General features: G+C 30.7%; 3 protein-coding genes across 3 annotated transcripts; 2 read left to right on the top strand and 1 right to left on the bottom strand.

Annotated features, from left to right (window-relative positions):
* Positions 1-3,323: 3,323 nt before the first annotated feature.
* LOC119675540 (transmembrane protein 203) lies at positions 3,324-4,525 on the top strand. Its single transcript, XM_038086748.1, has 3 exons — positions 3,324-3,479; positions 3,740-3,905; positions 3,962-4,525. The coding sequence occupies exon 3, from the start codon at positions 4,058-4,060 to the stop codon at positions 4,475-4,477; it is 420 nt and encodes a 139-aa protein (XP_037942676.1). The 5' UTR covers positions 3,324-3,479; positions 3,740-3,905; positions 3,962-4,057; the 3' UTR covers positions 4,478-4,525.
* On the bottom strand, positions 4,509-16,470 carry LOC119675528 (DEAD-box helicase Dbp80-like). Its single transcript, XM_038086737.1, has 11 exons — positions 16,409-16,470; positions 16,283-16,353; positions 8,754-8,885; positions 8,488-8,683; positions 8,264-8,378; positions 8,034-8,211; positions 7,880-7,981; positions 7,198-7,333; positions 6,976-7,138; positions 6,793-6,906; positions 4,509-4,690 (listed from the first exon to the last, which is right to left on the bottom strand). Exons 1-11 carry the CDS (start codon positions 16,454-16,456, stop codon positions 4,551-4,553), a joined length of 1,395 nt encoding a protein of 464 aa, XP_037942665.1. The 5' UTR covers positions 16,457-16,470; the 3' UTR covers positions 4,509-4,550.
* On the top strand, positions 12,975-14,827 carry LOC119675536 (piggyBac transposable element-derived protein 3-like). The gene is made up of 2 exons (XM_038086744.1): positions 12,975-13,767; positions 13,820-14,827. Exons 1-2 carry the CDS (start codon positions 13,191-13,193, stop codon positions 14,287-14,289), a joined length of 1,047 nt encoding a protein of 348 aa, XP_037942672.1. The 5' UTR covers positions 12,975-13,190; the 3' UTR covers positions 14,290-14,827.
* Positions 16,471-17,801: the final 1,331 nt, after the last annotated feature.

Raw genomic sequence — 17,801 nt, 5'->3', positions numbered from 1 at the left:
ATGCAAAGCATACGCACTGGGGTTCTCGTCTAATCACAACCAAGGGGAGAGAACTTCTAAAAGCGATACAACAAACTGGCTGTGAATGCATGTCATCCAGAAACCCTACGTATTGGCCAACTGATACTGAAAAAATACCAGACCTCCTTGATTTCTTCATCATAAAGCAAGTCTCGACATACAATCTTAAAATCGAAGACGAAACCGAACTTAACTCTGACCACTCCCCGGTATACCTTACTACATATGGCTCTCCTATTGTTAACAACGTGACGACTAAAATTGTCAATAAGTCAACTGACTGGAATTACTTTAGAACATTCCTTTCTAATAATATTTCGGCTTCGACTGAAATTTCCGGTGAAGGCGATGTGGAGTTCGAAATTATAGACCTTACAAGAAAGCTTCAACAAGCCGCGTGGTTAAGCACTCCTATATGGAAGAAATCAAACTGTCCGCATAGATATCCAATGGCCATATTAGAACTACTACAAAAAAAACGTAAAATAAGGAAAAAGTGGCAACAATCGAGATCCCCAGCAGTTAAAGCTAATTTAAATAGGCTGACTAAAGAACTTACCTCTGAGATCAAGCGCTTTAAAAATAAACAATTCCATTCATACTTGTCTGATTTGACCAATGATCGCAGCACAGATTACTCCTTGTGGAAATGCACTCGAAATATAAAACGTCCAGCCTCTCATAACGCACCAATAGACCTTCACTAGCCAATGGGCCAATAGTGATAAAGAAAAAGCTGAACTTTTTTCTGAACATTTAACAAAAGTATTCTCTATTTCTGGTAGTGAGAATAGTGTTGAAACTTGTTATCTGGGTACTAATAGAATAAACAATTTGCCGCCAACTAGCGAGCTTGAAGTAATGATGATAATAAAGAACGAACTTAAGCTAAAAAAAACACCAGGATATGATCTCATAACTGCAGAAATTCCTAGAGAAATCCCAGCGAACTGCATAGTTAAAGTTACTAACATCTTCAATGCTGTTCTACGATTGAAATATCTCCCTTCGTTGTGGAAGGTCTCAGAAATTATTATGGTCCTTAAACCGGGGAAAGATGCAAACGAGGTTAGCTCCTATAGGCCAATAGCTCTCCTACCTGTGCTTTCAAAAGTATTTGAAAAAATTATGCTTAAACGGATGTTGCCTTTACTTGAACAACAGCAGACCATACCTATGCATCAATTTGGATTCAGGTGTAATCACTAGACCATTGATCAAGTCCACAGAATCACAAACGTAATCGAAACTGCCCTTGAGGAAAAGAAAGTATGTTCAGCAGTATTCTTAGACGTATCCCAGGCTTTCGACAAAGTTTGGCATACAGGTCTACTAACAAAAATAAGAGACATTTTTCCGTTGGAGTATTTCGATATGGTTTCTTCTTATTTGACCAATCGTTACTTCCGTGTTAAGCATGGAAACGATTACAGTGAACTCCAAAAAATCAACGCTGGGGTACCCCAAGGCAGTGTACTTGGTCCTTTGTTATATTTAATATACACACATGATTTACCAACGAGCTCAGCGACGTTTACAGCGACGTTCGCTGACGATACAGCTGTTCTAGCGATTGGAGATAATGAACTAACAGCAGCCAGGCGTCTGCAGTCTTCTGTCAATGACATTATCGCTTGGGCTGAAAAGTGGAAAATAAAACTTAACCACTATAAATCAGTTCACGTCAACTTTACAAACCGAAATATCAGATTTATGCCCCTCTACATTGATGGAATACAAATTCCACATTCTAATACGGCTAAGTACCTCGGTATGACATTGGATGCAAAGCTGAGATGGAATGAACATGTAAAAAAAAGAGAGATGAACTGAATATAAAATACAGATCAATCAAATGGCTTATTGGAAAGAAGTCGAAACTGTCACTTCATAACAAGCTTTTAATTTACAAACAAATATTGAAACCAATTTGGACATATGGTATTCAGCTCTGGGGATGCGCTAGCAGCACACATGTTGAAACCATACAAAAATCCCAAAATGTTATATTAAGGGGTGTGGCAAATGCACCATGGTACGTAAGGAACTCTGATCTGCATCGTGATCTAGGGATAAATACGGTGGTGGAAGAAATACAGCGAAATGCAAGAATGCACCTGCAGCGACTGTACTCTCATCCGAATGATGAAGCTAACGAACTGGCGTCAATAGAGCCAACACGTCGCCTTAAGCGTCTAAAACCTTGTGATCTTTGGTCGCAACCTGTCCGAAATGCGTGATAAATGAACTTGCGTGATTTCTAATTAAATTCTTTATAATTGTTGATTAAAATTGTTTGTTAGCTTATTATATTGTTAGCTAGTTACTCTTATAAAATTTATTTAATCAAATAAAAAAATTTATATATACAAAAAAAAAAAAAAAAAAAATTTATTGCACTTATTTATTATTTTTGGTTGAAAGTATTCAAATTTATTTATTAAACATCTTTTAAAATTTTTACAATGGTAACACCTAATTTACTTCAATTTTATATAATTTACCTAAGTTGAAATTCTGGTAAATACCAACATTCACTGCCATAGCGACATAATTCACTGTTTCCCTCAATTTACTGTTTTCCTCGCACACGGTCTAAGTAATAATTCGTATATTTTTGTAAAATAATTACTTTTTTTAATGCGTTTGTAATTAAAATTCAATTCCGCATTTGTTTTAGTAGTATTATATACAGCGGTCAAAAAAGTATTCGTTATTAACTAAATTTTTATAAAATGCTGTAATAACAACAAAACGAAACGAAAAAATTACAAAAAAATAATGCAGTTTGCAAAGTTTGTATTCTGTTGATTTGTTGTAATTGTTTTTACTGCAAAAATTTAAAAATAACATAACAAAAATAGAAATTCTATTGCGAAACACTAAAAATAAAGTATTCGTATCTAATTGCAACTGGCACATTTTCTTAAAGCGGATTTTTTATGTCAAAAAACCAAAACAGACAATGAAATTTATCAGAAAGTACTCTTATTTCGGGAAATATCGTGGTGAATAAGGACTGAGTGGGCAAAGTAGCAAGACCGGGTGAGGAAAATAATAACGCGTCATTGTGTAGCATTAGGCTGTTTGTTTTTGTACGTGACATTTTTACCTCATTGCACGAAATTTTGAATATTATTTGAATAATTCAAAAATCTGTATACACAATTTTACGAATAACTCCAAGTTTCTTTTCTTTATTTACTTTGGTGCGTATTTAAAACTGTGTCGTGTAAGTAAATGCTTGAGAAAATAAGTAATTCTTCCGTTTCGTTTATCTTTGTTCCTCTATGCAACAGCCCAATCTTAATGTGTATCATTTACCTTATACTTACGTTATTGGATTCAGCACATATTTCAGATTTAGATTTAAAAATTGTGTTAATAGATATACGCAAATGAAAAGAAACGGGAGCAATAGGAATGATATTTATATTACGTGTAAATCCAATTTCAAGGTATGCTTTGTTTTATAAAACATCTCAATCTGTTTGCTATCGTAAATAATTTTCTTATAAAATATATTAACCTTGGTGTTAATTTATATTTGATATTACTATTTATAATTTTTCTTAATACTACAAGGAATTGTTTTTTATTTAAACTGTAGTTTAACTGAACACTAGTTTCACAATTTATCTAGGGTTGTCATAATAAAAGTACATTGTATTTAATTTAGTTAGACAGTATGGTAAAATTCTATATTGTATTTAATCAGACTCAACTGAAAAACTGCGAAGAGCTCCTTAATTCTGGAACAGAAGTTATTTACTTGCATTGTTTGGGACAAGCAATCAGTAAAGGGCTGAATTTGTCGTTAAATTTGGTCAACACATTCAAGGGATTTTCATATTCTATCAATACTTCGACAATACAAAGTATAGGTAATGTATGTTAATGTTGATTCTTGTAAAATAAAATTGATTTTAATCATTTTTAGATGAAATCCATCCATTTTGCAACGATGATGATATAAAAATGTGTTGTCACAACAGTTCTGGTGTACATATAAAAATTTTCATGAAAGATCGTAGAAATGTTTAAATTAATCGAATTAGTTTGTTGGCTTGGAATAACAGAATTTGAAATGCTGTTAAATTTGTGCGGGGCTTTGGCATTTACCATAATGTTAGCGCTTAAAACGGCATACTTTGAGAAACTAGACTACGATTGGTTTATTGTATTTCGCCCATTATTTTGTGTAGATATATGCAACGGTTATTTCTGTATTATTGTAGGTATAAGAATGTATATTGACTCTGACAACAAACGGAAAGCAATTCATCGATTAATGTGGAGCACGTATTTTTTGATCCTAGCTTCAATTTTTAAATACTTGTTATGCCTAAAACTTTCAAGCCAAACCGGCCTTGAATACAGCGAAGTTTTCTCTCCCTTATTTGTACTTCTACAACTAGTAGCCGTTCGAGCTTGTCAGTTACCTAATTCAATTTAAATTTAAAACAAAAAAAAAAAAACAACACATTCGAAAAAATATATAATTTTTATTTTAATAAAGATTATTTTATTTACGAACCAATTTTTTCTATTTCATCCGAATTTTCAGCATCTAATAATTGGATATTTTTTTTAAAATGGTGTTTTATCGTATCACAAACTGCCATTGCCTTTTCATTTTCAATCAAATTTATAGCAATACCACTCTTGCCTGTAGAAGAAGTTTTTATATTATATACATTGAGTTTTATTATTTTCTAAGGTTTTAAATATAAGATGCTTAAATTAGCAGTTTAAAGAAATTTTACAAACGTTTCATTTTATCGGTAAAATAAACAAAAAAATCTTAACAAATGCTAAATACATATGCAAAAATTAACGATTTATGTACTTCTGTTATAAATTAAGTACTTTTATATTTATTTCACCTATATTTTATTGATTATTAGTGTAAATTTATTAAAAGTTGTCCTGGTAATATTATGGACGCAATTAATAATATTCGTATGTGCAAGGAGCAGAAATCGCATAAAAATTTTTAAACATACAAACAAAAAAATTATCGTGATGATGGTAGCAATATAAAATTTACTGCCCCAAAACCGTTAAAAGAGCATTGCGAAAAAAAAATATATGGAACTACCAATCTTGTCAACAAGAAACCACAATCAAATTAATAAATTTTCTTATAATACTTAAAGAATTCACTTTTGTCCAGTTAACTTTTTGTTTCTATGTTACCAATGAAATGAATATTTTTTAGTAGTCGATTCATGAAAAAAAAAATAAATAAAACTGCATACTCACAATTGTTTAGTGAATTGGTTTCTTTTTTTTTTTTTTTAAAATCCTGTTACTAACATCACATGAAAAATTACCATAAAACATAATAGGGGTATTCACTCTCTCTTGTAAACTCATTGCAAGGAGCACGAAATGCAAGAATGCTATACAAAAACTGCAAGACTGCGAGAGCACCTCTGTTGCAGAATTGCATCATCAAAATGAATCAGCTGTTTTTGCAGCCGTATCAAATTGAGCAAAGAAAAATAAAAGTATAACAATGCCGCGAACAAGTGAAATACAAAAATGTATAGATTTTTTTATTGAAAATAGTGCTTTTAATATTCTTATTAAAGGTATTAACATGTTGTTAATGTAGTTTTCACTACTATATAGTTTCTATTTGTTAGATGATGCAAATTACTGGGAAGTGATGGAGCAATTAAATGAAGACCTTTTGTTTACTTTAGTAAACCATCACAGAAATCACCAACCCGTACCAAAATCTATTCAATGGAGATCTACCATTCTTCAAGAATTTGATGAAGGCCGTTTTTGTCAGATGCTTACAGTAAATTGGAACGTATTTTCCTTAATAGTCTCACTAATAAACTATTAAGGATTGCTATTGTTTTATATCGTTTGGGTTCATCAGGCGAAAATGCGGCTATTCGTAAAGTCGCTACATTATTTGTTGTTAGAGATATATGTAATAATAATATAATATAAAAATAATTAGTATAATAAAAATATAACTAATTCTTAATTTATTATTGTTATTTGTTATATTTTTTTATCGAGGGGGTAGTGGGGCTTTGCACAGCAGAACGCACGACTTTCGGTGCAGAGCTGGATGATGTGTTGTCTGCAGACGATTCAATAAAAAAAACTTCATTGCCTAGCGCAGAACTAGTTGGTGGCTATGGCAATGTTTCCGTACAAAATTAGACATGCGTCCAAACACTTCATTCAATAGTTCAAAATGTGAACAAATTTTCGTAAGTTTCGCTGAAATTGATAAATAGATAAATTAATTCACAAATGTATATGTATATAATAGTATATTTGTGAAAACTTAATTAATGGTCACATCGATTTAAATTATTGAACGAAACGCATGTATATAGCATAGCCATAGATTAACATATCTCGAAATTTTACTAACAGTCAATTCAAATTTAAAAATGAGAAGCAACAAATGACAAAACAGCTGATTTCCGCCATTTCTGGTTTGTTGCAAGCAAATATACATAGGTTTTAGTATTGGAAGATTGCACGCAATTGCACGAAATTTTGTGCGTGTATTTTGTTGTTGTTATTTGCATTCTCGTACAATCTGTGCATTTCGTGCACCTTGCAATGAGTTTGCAAGAGAGAGTGAATACCCCTAATGTTTGCGAAGTCAACATTATGTGGAAAATTTTTTTTATTTGGAGTTTTGCGACAATTTTTCATATGAGATGGATGTTAGTGCTAGGGTTTATTCATAATTTATACAGTGTACTGACTTTTTTTTTAAATTCAATTTACCAAATCTTCCTGTACGGCCGATACGATGCAAATATGTTTCACAATCCGCATTCCCTTTTGAATCCATGGGTAAGTCAAAATTTACAACAATTGTTACTTGTTCAACATCAATACCTGATAGGAGCAAATAAAATAAGTTCCTTGTTAATTCAAGTTTAAATTATAAGAACACCAAAAAAGTACCGCGTGATAGTACGTTTGTGGTTATTAAAACTTTCTCCAAACCGGCTCTAAAGCGATCTAATACAGCTAGTCTTTGTTCAACTGTTAGATCTCCAGAAAGAACAGCAACAGAGTGACCATCATTAGACATTTTGCTTGCTAACCATCCAGCAGTTTTACGTGTCTAAAACGACATAAGTAATATATAAGTTAATATTATTTTGATTTATTTTATATGCTTACATGACAGAATATAATTGCTTGACCAATAGTGATTCCACCGTATATATTTTGAATCGCATTATATTTCTCTTCTTCAGTACGGCATTTCACATAATACTGCTTTATATTATTTAACGATTCTTGTTCTCGTAACAATCTATTTTATTCGGTTCCAATATGTTAATGTAACATACTACTCAAATTGTTGGTAATAAATTAAAATTAAATACTTTTTAAAATGCAACTGTTATAGGAATTAGTGCTGCTCAAAGTATTCGGATAGTTTTAAAACTGAAGCTATTCGATTAATCAGATATGAATGAAGTCTCGACTCGAAAATAAGTCGAATTTTTTGTAAATCCGAAATCTTTAAATATCCGGATTTACGATTATTATTCGTAGTTAAACTTTAAATTATTGGACTTCGTTAGCGAAAATTAAAGAGAAAGCACAATATACAAATGAATGTGAACATCGCACAAATAAGCACAAAAATTCGATATCTTTTTTACATCTGCAGACTTATTTTACTATCCGATTAATCGGAATCTCCAAAAAATTCGTAAAACTGAATACGAACATCACTAATAGGATCCATATTTCTTTTTTACAAAAATATTAAATTTTATAACGAAAAAAAAGTATTTTAATTTTGGTGCTATAATTTTGGTAAATATTAGAAAATTCAATTGAGTACAGTTACCTTATAATAATAGGATTGTTAACAATATGTTGTGCAAAATCCATTACTTCTTTATCGTATGTAGCAGAAAAAAAAAGCATTTGACACTTAGAAGTAAGTTGTCTATAAATTAAAAATATTTAGTTGTTTAAAAAAATACTTAAACATACAGTACTTATGAATACGAATACATTGGTCGTGGTGACCCTGCGTGGCTATCATTACATCCGCTTCATCCAATACAAACACACTAATTTTTTTAAGATCAATTACACGATATTTTAATCCCCAGTCTAAAATTTTTCCTGGAGTTCCAATAATAATATGTTCGCTTAATTTAGTATTGGGAGCAACTAAAAATATTTATTCAATTCTAATTCTTATTGGTATTTTCAACTTACATACCTTCTTCCCCTCGAACAGCAAACTTCATTTTGATATCAGGACAAAATTGTGCCATTCGCGCTGCAACTTCACCTGTTTGTATTGCTAGCTCATACGTAGGAGATAAGCACAATACCTACAATTTTTAATAACATGATTTAACGTTTTAGTTTCTTATAATATAATATATGCAGTATGAATAAAATTTATTCAATAAATTGATTAATTTGTAGAATTGCACATACTTGAGGAAAATTTAATTTCGTATTCACTCGACTCAACATAGCCAACACAAAAGCAGCTGTCTTTCCAGTACCCGACTGACTTTGAGCAATCATATTTTGCGGAGGATCTGCTAATAATGTCGGTAAAGCAGTTTCTTGAATCTTTGATGGTGTGTTAAATCCCATCGCATATATCCCTTTCAATAACTCCGGTTTTCTAAAAATAAAAATATAACAGAAATAAAAGTGAATTTTATATAAATAATTATATTTCACTTTATACTTACAAATGCAGAGCTTCAAATGATTTGACAGAGTATAAAGGTGATGTAGGGTCTTTTCTCTGAATTTCCAGATCTAAATTCGTATGAACTAAACCTTTGCGTATTATTTTAAGCAATAGGCTTGTCTCAGCAGGACTAAATTATAAATATAGATATAATAGATATAAATATAAATATAGAAAACTTTATATAGAAAACTAATATTAAAAACGATATCTATAAAATAGGATAATAAATTTTAAATTATTCTAAAATGTAAAGATTTTTGATTTCCCATACATTTACATTTTTTGATCTCATCAAAGTAATATGATTTAATATACAGAAATATAATTTCCTTAAGTAAGGAACATTTCCTTAAGTAAATAATTTGCTATTGCGACAAAATTTCATAAGAATTAGGTATGATCTGCAGGATAATTCTGGCCATAGCTGACTATAGTCTTTCGAAGCATAAAAATCTTTTAAAATAATTTTCATGTTCTGACAACTATTTTGAAAGTTTTTTTTGTGCTTTTATAATTAATAAAAATTTGTAAAAATAGCGCAATTATGTCTAACTTTGTTTCTAATAGGCCGTTTTTAAGACGTAAACATTGTATTATCCCTTTGAATCGGTAAAGAATGCATTCCAGAATTACAGACTGTCGAAAACTATCTCTATTGAGCTTATTGCGGAATTGAAAACGTACGATACACAGTGGCCAAATATACCTTTTAAAACTCTTTTTTGGTAGCGTTCTACATTTTCAGCCATAGCTCTGACAAAGAATGCGTTAAAAAGTGTTTTGGAATTGTAATACGTCAAACATTCTTTGTGCGTAGTATATGTGATATTTAATTTAATTGACCAGCAGAAAGAACATGAAATTCGTCCTCCATAAGATGATTTTACAGCGAGCTTCATTAAAATTATAGTAAACTATTTAAATCGGTATTCATATAAACATACACACACAACATAAATTTCATACATCAACGATTTGGTATCAAAGGAACAATAGGCTTTTCATTACTTTTGAATTCAAATTGAACTAAACTGGATGCGGTGGCGATTATTAATTATTAATTTCCTCACCAAAGCAACAGCATTAAAACAGCTTTTTATCACGAATTACAAATAATAAAACTTTTTGTGAAAAACTTTAGTGCAGTCTTTGATTAAATCCGAGCGATTTACAAAGGAAATAAGAATACAAGAAATGAGAGCGGGCGAAGTATAAATGGCCACAGTATCAATAAAAAGGTAACTTTTTATGCGTTTTATTTTAGGTGGTCTGAAGCACGATGCACGCTTGCGACAAAACTACGTACATGTTTACATATCCACTCATATTTGTGTATAAAATATATTGACGTTAATGTAAAAATATAAAACATATTTTAACATTTTTTTTATATTTATAACATTCATTACAAAAATAAATTTTTTTATCAGACCAAACAAAAATAGTAAATATAATATTTGCATGTTATTAGAATTTTGTAATTAATATTTAATAGAACACAACGTTAAATACATATGTATATGCTTAAGCAGCTAAAAAATTATTTATTATTTCAATATTAATATTATTTCATTATTCATATTTATATTATTTAATTTTGCAACATTTTTTAAATTTTTAATTGTAATTTCATTATTTTTATAAATAATAAATTTATTCGATCGCTTAGTTTGATTTATTGATTTTCAAATAATTCAGAAAGTTATATGGCGTTTACATTGGCCGAAAATGGCTCATTTTGGTCAAAAATCGAAAATGAGTATCGAATGGCTCATTCTTGCATATAAAATTTCAAGCACAAAAATGAGCAATTTTCTCACATTCTGTATGAAAGACGTTCGAATGCATTCCACATATGTTCCAAATGCAAAGGAATCTATTGAACATACCCTAAATGAAAGCTCTTCATGGCATTTTGACAGTTTGAAAAAGCTGTTTTGACATATTTACAAAAAAAGGTAAACAAATGTTTGGTGGTTGCATTTTCTTTAAAACGATGCACCAATTTTTGGAACTTCTACTTCCCAAAAATAAATAAATCGAATCCAGAAACAAGTTTTCAGTTTATATTGTAAGGTTTGAAGGTATATTTAACTTTCCTGTAACATTTTTTTGGCACAGACCAAAAATTAAATCAACATGCAAGTTGAAAAATCAGCTGTTTGAAATGAGAAAAAATGAAATACAACGAATGTAAACACTTTCAAATGACTCATTCAGAATGAGTCATTTTCAGCCAGTGTAAACGCCATATTACATTTTATCTTTTGACAGAAGCAAAAACGAAAAGTTTGAGTTTAACTTCTTTTTGTAAACTACATAAACTACTGGTATCTCTTTTTTTTTTTTAAGTTTCAAATGGTAGAAAAAATTAAACTATTTACAAAAATACAAAAACATAAAATTTAGTCATTAACAGTATTTTTTCTTTGAAATTGAAACAAATTGGTATCACTTTTAAAATATGTCAAATGCTTTCTTTTTAATATGATTTTTGTTGCGCTGTGTATAATATGTAATATAAATATTGTAAACACTAAAAATTAATTAATTTAAATAAAAGTAAACAAAATGAATGGTAGAAGAGCAATGGTAAGCATTTTTATGTAATTGTTTTGATCTATTGCAATTTGTTATTATTTCAAGATTGATTTTTGAATTTGGATGCACTGAAACTTAAGACAAAAATTTTTTGCAAGTAAAAGCAACGTACTCTGAAGATTTTAAGAGCATTCTTGTTGCTTCACATGTTTTCTTTCATAAGTTACGAGTATTTTTTTTTGTTACTTGGAAAAAAGAAATTACAGTTTCGTTAAGGTGAGAAAAAATATACACCTATATCTCGGTTTACGGGCGCCATGTTTAACGGCAAACGCGCTTAACGGCCCAACCATATTTATGACCATGTTTCGCTTAACAGCCAAAAAATAGCTCATTTAACGGCCAAGAAATATTATACAATTTATTTATATTATTACGCTAATGTATAGTATATATGAGTTGCTTGTGCGTAAATTATTGGTATACAGGCAAAATGCATATCAAAAAAAGGTGGCATTTTAATAGCACTGAATCAAGAGGTATGTTGCTGTGCAATTATTTAGTTATGCATTGTGTTTTTAATGCTCGCAAGTTGTTAAAAGTTGTTCGTACTCTATTAACTCAGTACGAAATTGAAAATAGGAAAAACTTGTTTGAAGATTGGTTTCATACATATTTCTATCCAGAAGAGAAAACATATTTAGAGAAAAATAATCTATCTTATTAAGCTATACTCCTTTCAGACACCGCGCCATGTCATCCAATAAGCCGTTTGAAAATTCTCTTAAAATATCAAAGTGTAGTTTTTGCCGAAAAATACCACAGTTTTACTCCAGCCAATAGATCAAGGTGTTATATACACTTTTAAGACGCATTATATACAAAAACTTTTCGAATGCTCATACAAATAACAGATATTTGAAGGTGCTATAGTAAACATAGATCAATCGTGGGTGGAAATACAAATGTTATCTCTTAACAAATTTTGCAAGTCTTCATGGTCAGAATACGTCGTCAGAATATATATGATTATGTTGTTAAAACGACGGTAGAGACTGGTTTTGCTGATTGAATTGAATTGGTGGCTTCACTTACAAAATATTAATGATCATTATTTATTTATAGGATCATGGTATTTATATACAGAACAAAATTTTAAAATTAAAGAGAAAAATTAAATAAGCTTACTACTTTTTTAATTTTATCATATTTTAACAGAAATGTAAGTATCCAACTATTGGTGAACTTATTTGAATATAAGTCGAATTAAAAAAAACAATTTGAGACGAATGAAATTTTCTGAAAATATGTTTAACCCATTCGACCCCAAAGTTGCTTGTGAGCAACATCTGTTGTTTAACGACTAACGGTTCCATTTGATTTTGTTTGTTCAGTTTTTTTAATAACGGTACTTTTGTGTGTCTACTCAAAAAATGATAAAAAATAAGTGCATTTGGAGATCATTTAGCGAAGTTATTTTTAATAGAGTGCATGTCCGTTGCAGAAAATATTATTTTGAAATTCGATAGCAGTTTTAAAATTAGTCATTTACTTTTATTATACTTTAAAAAAATTAAAAGCATTAATAAATAGTTTTAAAGCAAACAGTTAACTAAACATTAGTAAAGTTTAACTAAAATAATTTTGAATAGCTAGCTAGCAGGTAAATAATTTTCAAACTGCTCGTGAGCAACGTTGGGCCATTATGGTAATAAATATATTTGCACTTAGATATGAAACCGAAAGTGAAGGGCTCGTTAAATGATTGATTGGGATGTTTTACTGACGAAGAAAGTGATGATGAGTCGGGAGACATTTCTGCAGTGCTAGAGAGGAATTTAGAAGGGATCGTAGAAAGAGGCGAAAGTATCGAATTTGACCTTCTGAAAACATGATTGTAGAAGAATGTGATCAGCAATCTTGTCTTGTTGCTGATAATTGCTTCGAAAAGATTGACCCCACGACTCTAAAGTGGAGAACAAGGCCATTTGAAGCTCCAGAGAGTATTCGTGAAGAAGAAAATATTTTTAAAGTCGACGACGTATTGACGTCAGTAGAATATTTCTGCTCATTTTTTGATACCCGAATTATTGACTCGATCCGAAAGCACACTGAGTTGTATGGATTGCAAAAATATGGCATTGAGCTTAAATGTACTGATGCGGATATCAGACGTTATATTGGTATTTTGTTGTATTTGGGTATTTTAAAATTGCCACAACTTAAAACGGCATGGTCAAAAGATTTAAAACTTACCGCAATAACAGATTCAACGCCGCGTGGGAGGTTTGAAAAAATAAAGAAATGTTTACATTTCAACGACAATACTAAACAATTAAAAAAAGAAGATTTAAACTATGACAAACTATATAAAATACGCCCTTTACTAAACATTTTCAAAGAAAACTTTGGTAAACTACCTCAGGAAGATCATCAAAGTGTTGATGAACAAATCATTGCGATCAAAGGTATACTTATAGAAATTTTATTATGAACTTATTATTTTAATTTATTTTTTAGTTGCAGGTCGATCGTCATTTAAGCAATATAACCCAGTTAAGCCTCACAAATGGGGTCTGAAAATTTTTACGCGTGCTGGAACATCTGGATTAGTTTACGACTTTACGCCGTATGTTGGTGAAGGCACCTGTCCTTCTTATGGTTTAGGAATATCTTCGGATGTGGTCTTGTATTTGGCACAAGGTCTGCCCAAAGACAGGCTTTATTTTGATAATTGGTTCACGTCAGTAAGCCTTCTGATTTCGTTGAAGAAGATGGGCAGTTTTGCAACAGGTTCTGTACGTAAAAATCGTATAAGTAATTGCCAAATGCTTTCGGATGCAAAGTTTAAAAACCGTGGAAAGGGATCTTTCGATATGAAATGCGATATTAATCATAATCTTGTATGTGTGAAATGGTTTAACAATAAGCCAGTTCAATTGATATCCTCGTGCGAAGACCATCAACATGTTGGGATATGCAAACGTTAGAGTCCCAAAGAAAAGGCTTATATTGATATAGAAAGGCCCGCGATTGTTGCTTCTTACAATAAGAGCATGGGAAGCGTAGATTTAGCAGACATGCTTATGGAGTAGTACATCAGAATCTTTTATTGGTGTCTGGGAACGTCTGTTACAAATGCATGGCTATTGTATAAAAAACATTTACATTCGATAAACCCCAAGCAAAAGCATATTTCTCTTATAAAATTTCAAATGGTAGTTGCTCATGAGCTTTTACAATGTATCGCCACTACTTCGTTCGAAAAAAAGAGAGGTCGACCATCGAATGTGGAAAGGGAAAGCTCAATAGTATCCCTGGGTTCCCTATCAAGCAGTCTATCTTCGAATCAGTCAAAGAAGTACAAGTTCCAGGTGAATCCTTCAGTCTCGCAGCGTTATGATAAAGTGGAATATTGGGTAGTATTTGGGGAAAGAGGGCGTTGCAGATTATGTAAAACAGGAACACCAATGTCCAAATGTCTTAAATGCAAAGTTAACCTTTGCTGTAATAATAATAAAAACTGTTTTTTGTCGTATCATACTTAATTCTTCAAAATGAATAAAAATAATTATAATCTGTTGTTAAAGAAAAAAAATGATTTTTATATACCACCATTACCCAACGTTGCTCACAAGCAACTTCACTAGTGCCCAAACCAATGGGCGTGACGAATTAAAATTGTTTTGCTAAATTCTTCTTAAATTAATATAAAAAGATTAGTATTAAAACAACAATTTTCACTGCACAGGATAAAAGTTGGGGTCGAAAGAGTTAAAAATGTATCAATTAAATTTGTACCACCACAATGTTCGATGCCATTTAAAACACATTTTGCATCAAATTAATCTAGTCTCAATAATTATTTTCAAATATTGGTTTAATCTCAAGGCCCATTTTGTTCAAATTTAAACTTTATAAATCGGTTAATATACAATATTATTGTCTCTGAGATCAAAACATTACCACATAGATTTATCAAAAAAGTGTTCGAAATTTATAATTGGGCATGACACCCAATACACCACTAGTGGCGCAAAAACATCAAAAGCAGTTTGCTACAGTAAAAATTAGTATTATATGTTGAAGAATTTTTGTTTATTATCTTTTTTCATATAACACTGTTTTAGCAAATGAAATGCCAAAAAAGTGTCGTTGGCAATACGGGATTTTTACAAAGTTTGCACCAATAATACAAACATAATATGAAATCATAATCGAAAAGGTCTATTTATGTAAAGAAATTACTTGTAATGAAATAATTTGGTTGTAACATTACAAAACAAAAATTGCACTAATTTTTTATTCAAATTGTTTTCCAAATGAAGTTTTTATGTCGAAATTAAATTGTTGTAGTTTAGAAAGTGTAATCTTTTCAATTTCAATAATTGTATAAAAAACTTAAATGTTTAAAGTCACCTATATTTTGCAGCAGGGCCTTCCTGCGACTAAGATTAATGTTTTCATATTCGTGAGAAAACACACATATAGCACTAGTAATTTTGAAGAAATTTTTTTGCTTACTTTGCATTCCGATGGTTTTCATTTTGTGTCTTTTGTCAAATTCAATGCTTTTCTCGCCACATCTATGCAACATACAAAAATATATCACATCATGTATATTCAAACGAATATGGATACCTTTAGGATATGTTTCAGAACACATATTTGAACTAAAAATTCATTTCACAAACAGCAATTGTTATCAGGTAGCCGATTTGATAAAATATTATAATGGCAATATCTTTTAATATTATAATTAAGGTGGTCTATATTTTTATGACTCAAAGCGGGACAAGTTATGGAAAAGAACAAATAAAATCATAAAAAAATAGGGATCTAATTTTGCCAGTCTAGACTTCTGGCCACTGAGGTCTGTATAAACATATATACGTAAAGCAGCTTTTTTTTAAATTCAAGTCTTACAAATTTCAACCAATAATTCCACACTATTCAATTTAATTACCGGTTAATTTCACATACCTTGCAACATCAGCCTGATCCTCGAAAGAATTTCCAGATACTTTATCATTACTGATATTAATATTATTAACCTTAAGACAAAGAAATGTAAAGCGTGTCAAACATTTTCAAAACTGTATACCTTACCAATTTAGAAATCTCCTGGTCGGCAGCTTTTTTATCCCAACCAGACATTATAAATCCGATCTCTTCACATTTATTCAAAATGAACTTTATGATTAAAATATTTAAGTTTACATTCTATCGATAATTTTATCGAAAAATTTTGAATTAAAAGAACGTGGAAACAAACTGCCTGAAATAAATATATACACAAAAAGTCTGTTTGATGAGAGATGTAACACAAAACTTTAACCAAATGTTTGTGTATAGGGAATTCAAAAAAAATGTTTTTTTCTACTTTAGGAGATTTTATGGAGTTCACTAAAGGCCATGTTATGCGGAGTGTCTCGGGCACGGTAAAATTCGCTCTTTCGGGCTATGCCGAAATTGCATGTTATGCAGAGTGTCACATAAGTGTAGCCAATTTTGTATCTTTACAAAATAATGGTACTTTTTGATTGTGCCTAAATTAAAAAGGATATAGATATGCTCACTTTCAATTTGCAAAATAACCATCAAGAAAAAACTCATAGAGGATGTAGTTCTGTTAAATCATTATTATTTTATCTTATTATAATTGTTAACAGTACTTACAAAATAATACGCCTTTCATTAAAATCGGAAAGTATTATAAAATAAATTATCAGTTTTATAAAGTATAAAACATAGTCTATTGCTCAATGCCATTTTTTCCTCACAACGTACTGCAATTGGCCGAGATAGGCCAAGAACAAATACATCGGCTTCTATGCCAGAGTTTAAACGGCCCAATTTTTTTTTTTTTCATTTTCAAATTTGAATTTGGATTGAAAACAACAACAATTTTACTCGTGCCGTGCCCGAGGCACTCTGCATAAGGGGCATGCTATGCAGAGTGTCTCGGGGGCGGCTCTTACGCTCTTTCAGACTTTGCCGAAAATATATGTTGTGCAGACTATTCAGTATTGTGCCTAAAATGAAAAGAAAATTTAGATATGCTCACTTTAAATTTGCTACTAACAATAACTAGCAAGAAAAAACTACTTTATTTTTATATTATCTTGTAATAATTGTTAACAGTACTTACGCTTTTCTTTAAGATCGGAAAGTGTGATAGTTATATAATTAGCGATTTTTAAAAAAAGGCTGTGTTAGTTATTGCCATTTTTTCTCCAAAACGTATTCGAATTGTTGTAATTTGCTCTTAAAAGGGTCGAATTTTGAAATTTATTACTAAACAACACTATTTTACCTTAGTGGACCTATTTACACTATCATGAACATGAATATGAACTTGAAAACCGGTTACTTATATATGAGAGAGGGAAGAAAGTGTGATGTGAGTTCATGGAGTTTACGCAATGAAATTTGCTGCGTTTCTTCAGCATACATACATACATATGCAATGTTAGGTTTATGTGCACCTTTTCATGCTGAA

The sequence above is a fragment of the Teleopsis dalmanni genome, chromosome 1 (genome assembly GCF_002237135.1).
Source record: "Teleopsis dalmanni isolate 2A chromosome 1, ASM223713v2, whole genome shotgun sequence".
Classification (NCBI taxonomy): Eukaryota; Metazoa; Arthropoda; class Insecta; order Diptera; family Diopsidae; genus Teleopsis; species Teleopsis dalmanni.
This window is presented reverse-complemented; position numbering and strand designations above follow the sequence as displayed.